Consider the following 17,650-nt stretch of genomic DNA (forward strand, 5'->3'; position numbering starts at 1 on the left):
GTTTCCTTTTTCTTTCATGGTTTCAGTCGATTTCTGTGAAGTGTGTGGGACTCTAAAACAAGTGTAAACCTTACCCAAACATACCTAGATATCATGGCAGCCCCTTAGTATGAAAGAGACGTGAATCGAAGCATCCACAAGTGGCATAAAAATCACAAATCCAATGCATATACAAGATGGGTTTCGAAAATTCGGAATATATACATATATGAACTTCAAGCTTTTCATGCACACATAATTTAAACAATATTATGATGTAATGGATGAGAAAAGGGAGATTAAGGTGTGCCTTTGCGTAGTATACGCTCGAATAATCGTTGACGACGAAGAATGGAGGGACGACTACGGTTTGCTCTTGATAGACCTTCGAAAACCCCTTCGTAATTGCAAGTGTGTGCTGCCGTGTGTGTGTGGGTGTGGGGAGGGAAGAGTTTTCAGAGTGAGGCGTGAGTTTTCTTTTGCAAAGTGTAGGGTTTTTGATACAATTAACACTTTAAATACTAATTCATTAACTAAGTAGGCTTTAGGCCTATTAAGCCACCAAATTCAAGCCCATTAGCTTTAATTAGGATTAATAAAATTTTAACCAAAGTTTTGATTAATTAGACATGTGAATTTATTAGCCGGTTGCCAAAAAGTTTGTATTTTAGTTGAAGAACCAACACCGATAAAATTTACGTCTCGGCGTATAAAATCACCTCAAAAACCCTTTATTTTCATAAATACTAAAAGCATCGACCATCTTTTAAATAATTAAAAATAATTATTTAATAAAAATATTTTACGTTTTCTTCAGCCCTCGGTCCCCGTTCCTCGATCGTCACTTGAATATTCCTAAAATACATTTTACGCATGATGACAATAAAATCTCATTTAACATATAAACAAGTACGTCACATAATTAATTAGCAACTAAAATCAATTAATTACTCAATTTTTCATAATTTCCTAGATTCGCATGCAGTTGGATTACGTCGTCTTAATTTTGGACCTTACATTATGACTCATTCAGAAGTTTCCGGGAGGATGATCAAATGGACCGTTGAGATGGGAGAGTATGATATTAAATATAAGCCCTGGGTTGCCATCAAAGCGCAAGCCTTTTCAGATTTTTTATCTGAGATGGTTCAACCTGATGAGGAGAAAGTATGGAGAGTTTTTGTGGATGGGGCGTCTAGCCTTTCAGGATGTGGGGTAGGAGTGGTGATCATAGCTCCCCCGGGAGAAAATATTATGCTGGCGCTAAGAATTGACTCCCGGGTGACTAATAATGAGGCAGATTACAAAGTTGTTCTTGCTGGCATCCAGGCTGCCCGAGAAATTGGAGCTTCCTGGATTATTTTGTACTCTGATTCACAACTAATCACTCAGCAGATAAAGAGCATCTATGAAGCTAAGGATGACAGGATGCTTAAATATCTACAGCTCATTAAAGCCCATGCAAAATTTTTCGTGAATTGGTGCATTGACAGATACCCCGAGACGAGAATGGGGAGGCAGATGCTTTGGCAAAAATGGCCGCCTCCTTATCAGAAGTCAGCACCCGGGAAGTATTGCATGTTTCCCGGTTAATCCTCTCCACGTAAGAAGAAATATTTCCAACACCAGAGGATTCTTGGATTACACCCCTGATCAAATTTATTATGATCAATAAATCGCCTGAAGACAAAGCTCAAGCTCAAAAGATCAAGAGACAAGCTCTCAGGTTTGTCCTCTTAAATAATGTCTTGTACATGAGATAATTTCAAGGACCTCTATTGAAGTGCTTATCTTCGGGGGAGGTGGAATATGTCCTCTGAAAAATTCATGAAGGGTGTTGCGGTGAACATCTTGGAGGAGTATCATTGGGCCGGAAAGAAATGCTTGCTGGATTCTGGTGGCCAACTATTAGCCAGGACTCTGCCCGAGTGGTTGGGGCTTGTGAAGGGTGTAAACATCACTCAAATTTTTAGCACAGCCTGGCCACTCCTATGAAGCCTATCTGGGCATCATGTCCCTTTGATCAGTGGAGCATGGATATTATGGGTCTCTTTCCAATTGCCCGAGCTCAGAAGAAATTTCTGCTAGTGGCTGTTGATTATTTTTCTAAATGGGTGGAAGCCGAGGCCCTAGCAAGAATTACAGAGCAAGAGGTTTTGAAATTCCTGTGGAAGAATATCGTGTGCCGTTTTGGAGTCCCCAAAAGACTAATCTCAGACAATGGGAGGCAGTTTCAGGGAAAGAAGATCACCGCTTGGTGCCAAGAAATGAAAATTACCCAATCTTTCACTTTTATTGCTTATCCTCAAGCCAATGGTCAAACAGAGGTGGTCAACAGAATTATTGTGCAAGCCTTGAAAACCAGGCTGCAAGGCAAAGGAAAAGACTGGGTGGAAGAATTGCCCAGTGTTCTTTGGGCTTACAGAACTACTCCTCGGGCACCTACTCAAGAGAGTCCTTTTAATCTGGTGTATGGTTCTGAAGCAGTTCTTCCAGTTGAAATCGGAAAAACTTCTGCCCGGGTGATAATACTCAAAGCCGGGCAATGGAATTGTATTTGATAGAAGAGAAGAGAGAGCAGGCTCTGATTCGAATGGAAGATTACCGAGGCCAGGTTATGAAATCATATAACAAGAGAGTCCTAATCCGAGACTTTCAACTAGGAGATCTGGTCATGAAGAAAGTCAATCCAGCTGGGAATGTGGTAAAATTAGAAGCTCGGTGGGAAGGGCCTTTTAAAATAACCTGGAAGATTAGCTCGGGAGCTTATTATTTAGAAGATGCCCAAGGACGCTCTCTCAAAAGACCTTGGAATGTATTTAATTTAAAAAAGTATTTTGCTTGAAAGATGTAATTATTTTCCTGAAGATATAATGAAAGTTTTGTTCCTTTCAAGAAAAGCGCATAAAAGTGATATCTAAACCCGGGAGATACAAAGCCCCGGATAATTAATAAGCCCAGGGCACTAGACCCTGGCTCGAGGCACCACACCTCGACTATTCCAAAGTCCCGGGACATGATCCCCGGCCCAAGGCTCCGTACCTTGGTTAATAATAAGCCCAGGGCACTACACCCTTGAAGGATCGTTTGCTGAGCATCTTTCGGATGCTTCAAACAAAATATTCTCCAATGAGCTGCAATAGCTCGTGTTTTAAGAATATTAACACCGATGAATTAAATATCGAGTTTGGTTAAAAACCATGCGGAAGAAACTCGAAGTAATCATTCGTGAAGAAAACTTTTATATTAAAAAACGTTTTAACTTATGTGAACAAAATAACCGAAAAAGAGTTGATTAGTTTTTGCATTCATCAGTTCAGTTATGGTGACAACTGAACTGACGGATACTATAACTAATCCAAACAGTTTGAAAACAATAGTTAATCAATTAAATACACAAGATATATTTATAGATGTTCAGAGACTTCAACTGCTCCTACGTCACCCTTTCTACCGCCTCGGGTAGGATTCACTAGAAGACTTTGATCTATACAACACTTTGTACAAACCCACCCAGCTAGGACTTAAACTCCTGCCTAAACTGAACTCCTAGACTAGACTGGAGGCAGCACCTTCCAGTCAACACTTCTTTAATGTCTATGTGAGAAAGACTACATATACAAGGTTAACGTCTTTGTGCAAGACTGTATTTGAGTGATTGAGAGTGTTTGTGTGTGAGAACTGAACAAGGATGTTCTCACACAATGAGGGAAATAAGCTTCTAATCTAAGCTGATATAACTGTGAAGAGTTATCTCTGGGCTGATTGCTTCTGAAAGCTGATGTGCAATGAGCGTACTCTTTCTTTTCTCTCGTATATGATTAAAAGCTTCTTTTTGCTCACTCTTCTTCTTGTTTTGAGTCTTCACTGATCTTCTCTTTATATAGGTGGGAAAACTGGACGTACTATGAGACTCATTTATTGTATCTGTTGCATCTTGAATTCGTTTCTTGGACTTTGTGTCTCTATTTTTCGACTTCCCTTCTTAAACTTTTTGTCTTTAATGCCCTGATGCAACGTCCATTATTGTCCTTTGACTGGACAATTGCTTTTGTAAATTCACTTACAGCTGGACTCCACTGAAAGAGTTTGTCTTCATCCATAACTGAAAGATTCTGACTGATGTTTCGAACTGGTCAGCTGAACTGATCTTCAGCTGGGCTGGTGAAATCAGTTGACTCATCAGTTGAACTGATTTCACTCTTCGTTCAGTTGGACTGATCAGCTGGGTTTCTTCATCAGTTGAACACTCCTTCGGCTGGTCAGGCTTCTGAGGTTCTCCTGCTGAACCACCTATCAACCGGACAATAAGATGGACTGCTCAATTGACATAACTGTTAGACTGATTCAGTTTGTGCGATCAGTTAGGTCTTCAGCTTGCGATGTAAACAGCTCGTGGGTGATCCTAGCTGCTGCACACTAAGGTAGATTATTAGTAACATAATTAACAAGTTTTTTTATCATCAAAATCAAGATTGCGAACTTGAAAAGTTCCAACAATCTCCCCTTTTTTGATAATTACAAAAACTTGAGCAATTAAGCGTAATATATTCAGTTCAAGGGTTAGTACATTCAAACATCGTTAAAAGCTCCCCCTTTATAATTGAGTTTAAAGAAGTTTTGAAAACAAACAAAAAATCCCTCTCCAAAACTGAATTGAAAACATTTTAAGAGAGATAATTAGAATCAAGAAAATACTTTTCAATTGATGAAAATGAAAGAATTTTTCTCAACAATTGAATTTTAAAATTGACTGACAATAATTTCAGTTTGAGAGAAAAACAAAAACTCCCCCTCAGAAACTGAATAAAAACTCGTATCTGAAAGATATTTATATAATCATTCATTCAGAGATTATAATCATTCAAGCAATATAAACAAGAAATCTGAAAATATCCACTCAGTCACAACGAAACACAGCTGAACAAATATGATGTTTATTTAAATAAATTTCCTTGTATTTACATCTGAGTACATACATCAGTTGAACACGAAAAATTACTACAACATTAGCATATTTTAAACACCATCAAGTATCAGTTGGTTTATGCGACAGAACTGGATATACCATCAACTGGTTGCTTGACTGCTTGAAATGCTGCATCAGTTGTGAGTTCAATTTGCTAGAGAAACGAGTTAAACTGCTTGAACTTGACTTCTTTGCAGACTAACTGGTCGAGCAGACTTTGACTAGGCTCAACTGGAATACAGCTGGTGATTTAATCAACCAACGTCCTAGCATGGATGAGTTTCGTCTGAAAAACAGCTGACCTAGAAGGCTTGCAACTGAAAACATGTTCAATGAGAAATTTAGCTGTGCATCTTTGCAGATGATTCTCAGTCCGCTGCAGGCTGATTAAAACCCCGAAGTAAAGAATATAGAGAAGTGGCTACAACGTTAGATGCATAACCAATCCTCTCAACTCTTTACTAAAGAGCAACATATAAATATTTTCAAATAGTTTTGAAAATATTATGAAATACTTTTAAATAGCTTTTAACACTATTTTAAAGTAATAAATTTTAAAACACAGTTTTTTTTCAAATGTTCTTCTTAGAACAACCCGCTCTGATACCAGTTGAAGGATCGTTTGCTGAGCATCTTTCGGATGCTTCAAACAAAATATTCTCCAATGAGCTGAAATAGCTCGTGTTCTAAGAATATTAAAACCGGTGAATTAAATCGAGTTTGATTAAAAACCAATAGGAAGAAACTCGAAGTAATCCTTCGTGAAGAAAACTGTTATATTAGAAAACATTTTAACTTATGTAAACTGAATAACCGAAAAAGGGTAGATTAGTTTTTGCATTCATCAGTTCAGTTATGGTGACAACTGAACTGACGGATACTCTAACTGATCCAAAGAGTTTGAAAACAATAGTTAATCAGTTAAATACAAAAGATATATTTATGGATGTTCAGAGACTTCAACTGCTCCTACGTCACCCCTTCTACCGCCTCGGGTAGGATCCACTAGAAGACTTTGATTTATACAAACACTTGTACAAACACACTCAGCTAGGACTTACACTACTGCCTAAACTGAACTCCTAGCTATGACTGAAGGCAGCACCTTTCAGCCAACACTTCTTTAACGTCTATGTGTCAAAGACTACATACACGAGTTTAACGTCTTTGTAAAAGACTGTATTTGAGTGATTGAGAGTGTTTGTGTGTGAGAACTGAACAAGGATGTTCTCACACACTGAGGAAAATAAGCATCTAATTTAAGCTGATATAACTGTGAAGAGTTCCCTCTGGGCTGATTGCTTCTGAAAGCTGATGTACAATGAGTGTATCCTTTCTTTTATCTCGTATATGCTTAAAATCTTCTTTTTTCTCACTCTTCTTCTTGTTTTGAGTCTTCACTGATCTTCTCTTTATATAGGGGGGAAAACTGAACATACAGTGAGACTCATTTATTGTATCTGTTGCATCTTGAATACGTTTCTTGGACTTTGTGTCTCGACTTTTCTACTGCCCTTCTGAAACGTTTTGCCTTTAATGCTCTGATGCAACGTCCATTATTGTCCTTTGACTGGACAATTGCTTTTGTAAATTCACGTACAGCTGGACTCCACTGAAAGAGTTTGTCTTCATCCATAACTGAAAGATTATGACCGATGCTTCGAACTGGTCAGCTGAACTGATTTTCAGCTGGGCCGGTGAAATCAGTTGACTCGTCAGTGGAACTGATTTCACTCTTTGTTCAGTTGGACTGATCAGCTGGGTTTCTTCATCAGTTGAACACTTCTTCGGCTGGACAGCCTTCTGAGGTTCTCCTGCTGAACCACCTATCAACTGGACAATCAGCTGGACTGCTCAATTGACGTAACAGTTAGATCATTCAGTCTGTGCGATCAGTTAGGTCTTCAGCTTGCGATGTAAACAGCTCGTGAGTGATCCTAGCTGCGGCACACTAAGGTAGATTGTTAGTAACATAATTAAAAAGTTTTGTTATCATTAAAATCAAGATTGCGAGCATGAAAAGTTTCAACAACCCTAGCTCGAGGCACCACACATCGACCATTCCCAAGTCCCAGGACATGATCCCCGGCCCAAGGCTCTGTACCTTGGTTATTAATAAGACCAGGGCACTACACCCTGGCTCGGGCGCCACACCTCGACAATTCTTTAGTCCCGAGACATGATCCCCGACCCAAGGCTCCGTACCTTTGTTATTAATAAGACCAGGGCACTACACCCTGGCTCGGGGCACCACACCTCGACCATTCCCAAGTCCCAGGACCTGATCCCCGGCCCAGGGTTCCGCACTCTGGTTATTAAAACAATCCAGGGCTCTATACCCTAACTTAGAAGGTCTACACCTCGAGCATTTATTAAGTACAAAGATTTCTTGTTTTGGTTTGAGGTTCAACGTCCCGGTTACTTATTGGGGTTCCCGATTGATTTACTGAAACGTCTGCTACTCGTTTTCTTAAAATGTGCTAGAAATTTTTTTTCTATCCTTAATCTCTCCATTATTCAAAATATACATATATATACTTTAAAATACCTTGACACCATTTTTAAAATAAAACAACCAACTAACATTTAAAAATCAATGGAAATAGTTTGCATCGTAAAATCGTCCAATATTTACCAAATCTAAAAACAATATTTGAAAGTATAGCTCATACTATAACCTCTCAAAAAACCACTCATAAATAAATCTTCGTAAAAATATTCTTTACATAAATAATAATCATAAACTAGTGCGGAAAACTAGCGTCGGTCGTAGGGTTATGTGCACCTTCAGTCCAGTCAGATCAACCATCAATACCTCCATCATTTTCATAATTACCTGCATCAATCACACCTAGTGAGTCTAAATACTCAACACACCATAATCTTGATAACAACATAATACATATAAAAATCACATGCAACAGTGAAAAATACTTGTACTTAAAATATCGTTTTCATAAAGATGCATAAACTTTAAAACAATAACATTTTCTTAAAGATGCATGAACTTTAAACAAAAACATTTTCATATTCTTTTCATAAACAATTTCATATCAATATAAACATATTCATATTCATATTCATATCCATGTTCATATTCGTATTCATATTCATATCTGCATCAACATATTCATATTCATATTCCTTTCGTTGTATTCAAATCGATAATTGTGACTCGTATTCTTATTGGGCGATGAATCCATCTACATAAAACCATAGTACTGGGCGACGGAGACATCAACAACACTCTCACCGGTCAACTGAGCCTTGGCCAATGTATTAACATATTAACGTATTCGTATTCGTATCGATGGAAATACGATCGTCGGGCTCCCATTGGGACCTTCACCCTCACGATATCTCCAACATATTTAGTTACAATTACTTCACTTCCTTCAACATTTCGTATTCTGATCACTTAATAAAAATTAAACATGCATATAACGTTTTTCTTTTAAACCAAGCATGCAACATATCTTTTAAATGTCAATATTAAATCATATAAATCCGTAAACATTTAAAAATCATAATTTAACATATTAAATATCATAAAAATCCATGAACATTTTAAAATAAATATTTTAACATATTAAAAATCCACAAACATTTAAAATAAACGTTTTAACATATAAAAATCATAAAAAGCATAAACGTTTTAAAATCAACATTTTAACATAAGAAATCATAAACATTTAAAATAACGCTTTGACATATTAAATCATAAACATTTAAAATAACACTTGGACATATTAAATCCATAAACATTAAAAATAACATTTTGATATATTAAATCCATAAACATTAAAAATACATATTTTATCATATAAACATCATAAAAATCCATAAACATTTAAAATAATCATAGTAGCATATAAAACATTATTCAGGACACTGCCATGACGTTTACTAATTTTCTGGTGTAAAATGATCATTTTACCCCTAGCAACATAATTTTTCGTATCCTTAGACCTCGAAACGACATCCTAAATCATTCCAAACTTAACATATAACCATCAAACACTCCCATAAATATTTCTTAGGCTAAAAACTTAGCTTTTTGATAGATTCCCCGATTCGTTTTTAAACTTAGGCGTACTTCCCAGTTTTGACTCGTATGGACTCGAAACTTAACCAAATTTTACCAAATTTGAACCAAAACTTAACAACACCTAATTAAATTATATTCTACCCAAATCAAGCCCATAAAGTCACTAGTTCTAGTCCTAATATGATTCGAACCTAGGCTAATATCGACTCCAGCCCTTAACCACCATGTACAACCTCTACCCAACCATCCTAGGAACTAGAACAAACCCATGACATGCTGCTGGATCGAACCTACCAGCCCCAAACACGTCTAGCCCTTCAACCATACCCTAGGACTCTAAAACATACAATTTTCGTTCATAATGGTGTCCTATATTTTTCAGCCTTTAAACATACACCTAGGGACCCTTAAACATGTGGAAAAACATCCCTTCAAGTACTCTTACCATAGCAGCCCTTTTGTGCATCATTATGAAGAGTTTTAAAAAAAGAAAACTCTAGTTTTATGCATAATAAGCCATAAAAATGAAAATACAAGGTAGTGTTTCATATATTTCATGCAAACATACATCAAACATATAATATGGTGTGATAGATGAGAAAAATGAAGATTAAGGTGTGCCTTTGCATTTAAAACGCTCGAAATACGAATACCGTAACGGTGAAAGTCGGCAACGAACGGATGACGATTTCTATTTTTTTCTACCCTTTTATCTTGTCAAAACCCCACCAAAAATCCACCTTGGATGCACGGGAGTCGGGTGAACATTGTTGGAAAGAAGAATGAGGAAGAAAGTAGAAGAAAGAAGGAGAAAAAAAATCAAAATCTCCCTTGCAAGCATTCCCTTTGGTTCGGTCGATTTTCTCCACCTTGAGTTCACGTGAATTTGTGTGTGTGTATTTCGGTGTGTGTAGGTGTTTAGGTGTGTGTAGGACTAGGACTCTTATTTATTTATTTATAATCTTCTTCTTAAAATAAATAAATAAATAAAAGCCTTCTATAATCACTTAATTAATGGGCTTAATCAACCATAATTTTTAATTAATAAATTAGGTCCATTAAGATTAATAAATCGTTAGATTTAAATTAAAAAGGTTTAAAAATACATATTCCAAAAATCCCCTTATAAAATATATAAAATTCCTTGCTCCTTCTAATTAATTTAAATTTTATCTTAACAATGCTAAAATTCTTAAAATATTTAAAATAACATTTTCTTAACTAAAAATAAAATTTTAACTTTTAAATTTTTAACACCTTAATCGTCTCCAGTCCTCCTTCCCCGGCCAATCACCGATATTCGTCTGAAAATCTTTAAATCATAAAATCAAACAAAATTACACAATTAATCATTTAGTCACTGAAAATAAATCATTCAAACATCAACCTTATTTTAAATAATTAAAAACAATTATTTAATAAAAATATTTTCTCTTATTCAGCCATCGGTCTCCGTTCCTCGATCGCAACTCGAATATCCTTTAAAAATAAATTTTAATGCAACCATGTAGAAAAATATATTTTAATAATGTCAATATGAACAACATAATTAATTAATGCAATTAAAACAATTAATTGAAATACACAAGTAATTTAATAACTTGTATGCATGTGGTTCGCGTGGACCTTTAAGTTTTCGGGGCGATACATTTACATACTTAGAAAATTTCGTACTTCACAAGCTTTTCTTGATTATTTACAAAGCCGGGAATTCATGACTTATCAACTAGTTATTAAAGGCATATAAGGAAAAATGAATAAACATTTCATTAATCAAAAGCCCGAAGGCCAGAATTACAAGGAAATAAGAAATTACATTCCTATTCTACATCTGTGTGGCTAGGCCCTGGCTGTTCTTCTCCTTGAGCATCCTCCTTCTCCTCCTCGCCATCCTTGGGAAGGGATGCTATGGCTCGTCAAAAGTCCAGGAAATCTTCCCTATCCTCAGGTACAAGCCCGACCTCTTCAAATTGTTCCCGGCACTTGTCAAAGCCGGTCTTAAAGAGGGGATAGGCCCGGTCCTCAACGACTTTCTTGAATTTTGGAGACTGGAGGAAGGAGGCATGCCACTTTTCCTTGTTGTACTCAGCCAGGTCCAGGGCGCTTTCTGCTTTCTCTGCCCGGGATTGTTGCACCTCTACCTGCTCGGATAGAGAACGATTCCTCGACTCGAAGGCAGGCATAGTACCTCGCAGAGTTTCCTCCCGGATAAGGCCCTCACTAATGTCATCTCTATCCTTGTCCAAAGAGGCGCGGAGGTCGGCTATTTCTCCTTCATGGGCAGCTTTAGCCCGGGTAAGCTCTCCCTGCATCTGCTCGTAAAGCTCTCGAGCAACCCGGGCTTGATGATTCTTCATATAAGCTGCTGCAGCCACCTCTTCAAAGGCTGCCACCAGCATTTGAACACCCTGCACAAAAGGAGTTAAAAAAAAGAAGTTAAGAAGTGAAGAAATACTTACGGATAAAAGCCGGTTTGAGCCATCAAAAAATTTTTTGGTCTGCCCGAAGCTCTTCAGAAAAGCCTCCTCTGTAGGAATCAACATCTGCTTACGAAGATGAACACTTGTTGGAGTGGCCCCCTCCGAGAAGATTCTGACCCGGGTCAACTGGCCAGGCTGAAGAGGCTCTTGCCGCGGCTGTTCTTGTGTAGGAGGAGGAGATGAACGGGAGGTGCCCTGTCCTTCTTCCTGGTTGCTTTCAAGGAGTACGAGCTCTGGGCTCGTTGCAGCCTTTCGTTTCCTCTGCAAGAGAGGAACGTGATCTTTAGAATCTTCCTGGGAGTTAGCCCGAGATGCCTCCCTCTCCTGTTGAGCACTTGTCCGGGCAGATTTAGCTTGCCGGGCTGCCTCCTCCTCGGCCTCCTTTTTCTTTTTCTCAGCGGCCACTCGTCGGGCTGCAAGTTTGGCCTCTTTAGTCGCTTTCTCAGCCGCCCAATTCTTGGTAAAGGCTTCTTGCATTTCAGTGTTATCTGCACAATAATAGAAAAGTTTAGTATGATTATGTTTTAAAGACTGAAAAGAAATTAAAAGAGAGTTTATTAAAAATATTTATCGGGTTGAGCGCTCGAGCCAGCAACCTCGTCAATCACCCGGTCCAGTGGGCTTCAACCCGGGCACTCAACCCATAGGCGAATAAATTCTCATCGGATATGAGGGTGGAGGAGGAGTATTTGCGGCCCTCCACCAGAGTTTGGCTTTTGAGGAAATGATCCTCAAATTTGTAAGCCTTGGGAAAGGCAGGTTGCGGAGGAAGAGAAGGGAGAAACCGGGTCAAGAAAGAAAGAGGACCCGGGAGTTGAATAAAAAAGAATAATCCTTTCCGCCCCTTCTGAGAAGAAGGGATATCATCAAGGAACCGGGATTAAGCCGTGCATATAGGGAGAAGGCATTGTCTCCTAGCCTGCAAACAAAGAAATAGTGTAGAACAAGGTGGTTGATAAGGAGGTTATTCATTTTAAAAAGAACGTAGGCCGAGACCATGATGCAGAAAGAGTTGTTAATAGGCATACCAAAAAACTTGGCGACCTCGATGTAGAAGAGGGGGATAGGAAACCGGAGACCATTTCTAACTTGGTCCCGAAAGAAAGTGGTAAATCCAGGTGGAGGGCTATCTGCCCTATCAGAGGGACTATGTACTAAAATTGTAAAAGACGAAGGGATAGAGCCCAGAGTCCTAAGTTCATCATTTGCCTCCGAGCGCAGTGTGCTGCTCATTGAGGTGAATCAAGGGACTCCTGGGGTTTCCGATTGAGGGGGGGGGGAAGAAACTCGGGTTTTGCCCTTACCCTTGCTCTTTTTCAGAGATCGGGAAGGGCCAGAAGATGAAGGTTTTGAAAAATAGGGTTTTGACTGGTGGGCTTTAGGTTTTTTGGAAGTATGGACAGGAAGACAACGGGAGGGAGGAGAATGAGATGAATCGGAGCGCAGCGCGGTGGAATCATAGCCAGATGAGACTCGCGCATTCGCCCCAGAAATAGAAGAAGTTGACTCCGACATTATAGGGAGAAAAGGAAACTTACAAGTTTAGGAGAAAAGGTGGTGGTTGTGCAAGCGGAGAGTTTGCGGTGGTTGAAGATCGCCGGAGTTGGGGAAGCGCTGCGCTAAGGAGATAGGAGAGAAAATTTGAAATTCAAATTTTCAGAAAGTGACAAATGAAGGGGTGTTTGGTTTTATATAGGCGAAGTGGGGTATGATCTCAACCGTTGATCTAAAGGCAGATAGGACGGTCAGGATGCATCTAGGAAATAGTGCGGGTATATGAAAGGATGTGAACATATATCAAGGCGTCAGGCTCATTATTACCTCGGAATGCGAAACAATTCAGACTGTTGGAATTCTAGGGCATGCGTCATCGTGACATCATCCTAACTGCCCGAGAATACTAAGTGACAAAATATTCGAAGTCCAGGAGACATGAGGCCCCGGAATCTTATCTATAGTCCGGGAAATTGAAGCTCCCGGCACATCATCCCATCTCTGAGATATTTGAAGCCCTCTATGCTTTTATAATTCTGAAATTTATTATTTTTCTATTTTGAAGCCCAAGTATTACTGATCGGGACAGCGATAAGAATCTAGCCCGACAATTTAAGGCATGGGTGGTGATACCCCCATAAGAGCCCAGATCACATCATGACCCGGAATACTAAATGAATAGCCCAAATCAGAGTCAATATGCAGAGTACTTTCTTCAGCAGCCAGGCATAGGGATGCTCGGAATATTTTCTCCCCGGGCAATCAGGAGCCCAGGCTCTCATACAAACTCCCGGGAGCCTTCTACCCGGGCTGCCTCGAAAAGCGCACCACACTCGAGTGTATCGGTATGGGCTATCTTATCTGTCAGAGCAACATAGGTTTGGCGTGTTAAAGATTCCATCTGAAGTATAGGGTATGGGCAGCCGCCTTACCCTACTTAGCAGGTGGGCGCTGAAATAAGGTAATGATGAGATATCCTCCTATAAATAGCAGGTACATTTCTCATTTACAGACTCAGGAATTCTTAATTCTAAAATACTCACGTATATACAGCCATCCTTACTTTCTTCTTCACCTGCTAACTTAAGAATCAGAGTGGATACGCCGGACACTCCTCCGGCGCCCATTTACGAGTTCATTTCATTGTTTGCAGGTCACGGTAGATGCCCCATAGTTACATAAATATATTTTTTCTCACAAGATCTATCCTGATCTTACTCATTTTCCTTAAACCTTACATCATCATCCGGTGGATCACCCCGACTTTTGCTCACCCGATTTACCCGGATCACATCAAAGACTTTGGCATTCCTATAACGATTACTCGAGCCATAACAACGACCTCCGCATACACTATACCAACTCAATTTGAGCCCCATACATCCACTGATTTCAAGCTAATCGGTCAAAAAATCTGAAATAATGAGGTTCAAGATGAAATGTCATGCTCAATGTCTCAAAATAAATCATGGCAACGATATAAATTCTATAATGTCTCAATCATCAATAACATCTCAAATGAACATGTAATAAACATTCCAACATAAACATCAAAAGCATATATGTGTGTTTATTAGCTCGAGCAGTCATCGGGACAAACTCGAGACAATAACAAATTTTCCTCGTGTTATCGTTTGATACCTTTTCGATGAATACCAGATATAAATGGTTATATCAATCCTTGAGGCTAAATCTTAGCTCAATTCTCCAACACAATCTGAAATATTTCCATAATATTTTTTTTCCCAAATGATAAACAAAACTCAACAATATATCTCATGAAGTGACTCATCCAATTCAATCATTGAAGTCCACACCATTTCTGTTTGATCAAAGTTCATTCAAAGGAACACATCTCACAAAATACTCAATACTGAGTTGTTTCCATTTGGACATGAAAAATAACTCAAATTGACTCATTTTATAAGTTGAACTTATTCCGAAATCATCCCTATAAATAGGCTAAGCTAGGGCTCAATATCATATATAACATAAACTCAAATATAGATTTCCAAGATGAACAACCTTAATACAAAATTCATATCTCCTTGAATATTACTTCAAATCAAGTTCAGTAATTTCTAGTTGCTCTGATATGACAGTTGAATGAATTTCTCTGTAGAGGTTAACAGGGTTTTGCAAGGAAAAACAAATCGCAAGAATTAATCTTCCCAAGTTTTTTGAATGAACTCATTTACTAGGTCGTTTATAATTTGAAAACTACTGTTTATATTTGTAAATTCTGTAACTGTATAGATTTGGCACATTTTGGTATTTTTAGCAAAACTTCTTCAATACTTAAGGGAATCATGCCATTTTGGTTACATTTCGAAGACAAGATCGACAACTTTTATTTGAACACCAAACTTATATTTCAAACATAATATTCTAAGATTTTTTTAAAAAAAGAACACATGAACTCGAATATCCACTTATTTTTATATGCCCCAGATCCGATATCTCTAGTATAATGTAATTAAAAAAGGTAAATTTAAAATTTTATCCATTCTTGTAAATTTTTGTCGATATATTTTTTAATAAAACCGGCAGCATTTTGTCTAAAATATGGACATAAAACTGTCAACATAAAATCCATAAGATTAATATTTCAAAACAACATAGACATAATTCTCTAAAGATAAACATGCTCCACAAACACAATATACCCTTGGGTCACAACCTGAAAAATAAAATACATGTCCGATGATAATTATAAGCATGTTGGGAATTAATAAAATATAATCATAATTGCAACACAATAAAATGTTAGTCCCACATGCGGTAATTTGAGATGATAAATATGAAAATAAAAAATAAACTGGACACCGAAATTTACGTGGAAAACCTCTAAAAATTATTCGGGTAAAAACCACAGGCAAGATGAAAAGATTTCCACTATAATATTTTATGATGTACAACTCACTCACTGTGGTTCCAAAGAGAACACACTCTCCTAATACAGGAGAATAAAACACCTCACAATATTATAGAACTAAGCACTCAAATGCTATAGGATGAGAGAAAAATCAAAGAAGTGGTGATTTCAGAATGAAAAGGGGAGATCTATTTATAGAGCCCCTTATCCGTGTGAAGACGCGCTTATACGCGTCTTCTGTCTTATATCCAAAATTTTCGCTGCATAGCCAACCACCGATGTCTGCTCATTTAATGCAATGTTGTCTGAAAATTTTGACTTTGCCGACATTTGTCCCACTTGGAGATTTGATTGAGAATCAAACACATTTCCACATATTCTTTTAATCTCGCCATCACCTACTGCTTACGTTTCTGTTAGGTCACTTGAGGATCTACATCACTCAAACTTATCAGTGTTCACTGGCTTGGTCAGAAAATCAGCTATGTTATCTTTTGTATGGATCTTCTGTATATCAACAATTTATTCTTCTACTACTTCCTGTACAAAGTGAAATTGGACTCCGATGTGTTTCGTCCTGGAATGAAAGGCTGGATTCTTTGCGATGTGTAAGGCACTCTGACTGTCACAAAACAAAGGAACATTCTCTTGTTTGTGTCCGATCTCCTCCAATAACCTTTTAATCCATATTGCATCCTTGCAAGTTTGAGTAGCTGCCATGTATTCTCCCTTTGTTTTAGATAGTGTCACAACTGTCTCTAGTTTTGAAACCCAGCTTACAGCTCCTCCTGCAAGTGTAAACACATAACCAGTCGCAAATTACTATCTTGCATGTTGAAGAGTTGCAAGACTTTCTTCAAATAATTTTTCTGGGAAAGCCAAAGCTTTCCTCCTGTCTCGGTGAACTTGCATCCCTAGAATCTTGTTTACTGGTCCCAAGTCATTCATATCAAATTGCCTAGCCAATTGTGCCTTCAATCCTTGGATCTGTACCCTAAACTTACTAATTTTCGACCCTGGGCCCTACCGGCTCGGACCAGCTTTGGACCAATCCTTCCTAACCCAACTTAGGACCCTCTTGGACCGACCTAACAAAGCTCATAGCCCCATGAATGCTGCAACACGCCGATAGTTGTGAGCCACCAAGGAACCTCTACCTGCAACAAATTTGACTCACTCACCCTCGATCTGCTTCTCCACTAACTCCAGCCATGTTCGAGCCACCCTAGTTAACGGCTCTGACCCACCAGGGTCTGGTCCAGGGCTAGGGATGACCCTTGCATAGCCGGCACAGCCAAATCATCCGATCTAGCCATCCCTGACTCAAGCAAACAAGGTGCACCCTTCGGCCTATGCAAAATCTCGACCCTCACCAAAATCCAGCCCTATGACACCATAAATTTCAATGTGAAGAGCTCCTTAGCAACATAAAACCGGCAGCCCCTTGCGCAAACATAAGAAAACGTGAGGTATGATCAAAAGGCATGCATTAATCCATGCAAAACCACACAAAAACGATAATACATGCTAGATCAAATAATTTCGCATTAAAGTATACATATATCAGCATAAATAGCTTGAATTATAAGCAAAAGGATGATACAAGACGTGTCTTAACGTTTATACGCTTGAAAACTCGAAGAACTACGCGCGGGACGTGAACTGGAGAGGCAGGGAAGAATCTTTATTGAAAGAAGCATGGAGAAAATCAAGAGTCTGTTGGTTCTGCTGTAAAAATTTTGGGATGGAGGCTGCTGAATGAGAGGAGGGGGCTTCCAAGGAGGTGTATTAGGTTTAGGGTTTGA

The 17,650-nt window shown here is 38.5% G+C and overlaps 1 protein-coding gene across 1 annotated transcript; it reads left to right on the forward strand.

The window, feature by feature from the left end:
* The first annotated feature begins 999 nt into the window (after positions 1–999).
* Positions 1,000–2,540, forward strand: LOC142550159 (uncharacterized). Its single transcript, XM_075659399.1, has 3 exons — positions 1,000–1,535; positions 1,764–1,929; positions 2,007–2,540. Exons 1-3 carry the CDS (start codon positions 1,000–1,002, stop codon positions 2,538–2,540), a joined length of 1,236 nt encoding a protein of 411 aa, XP_075515514.1.
* The last annotated feature ends 15,110 nt before the right edge of the window (positions 2,541–17,650 follow it).

The sequence above is a fragment of the Primulina tabacum genome, chromosome 6 (genome assembly GCF_025594145.1).
Source record: "Primulina tabacum isolate GXHZ01 chromosome 6, ASM2559414v2, whole genome shotgun sequence".
Taxonomy (NCBI): Eukaryota; Viridiplantae; Streptophyta; class Magnoliopsida; order Lamiales; family Gesneriaceae; genus Primulina; species Primulina tabacum.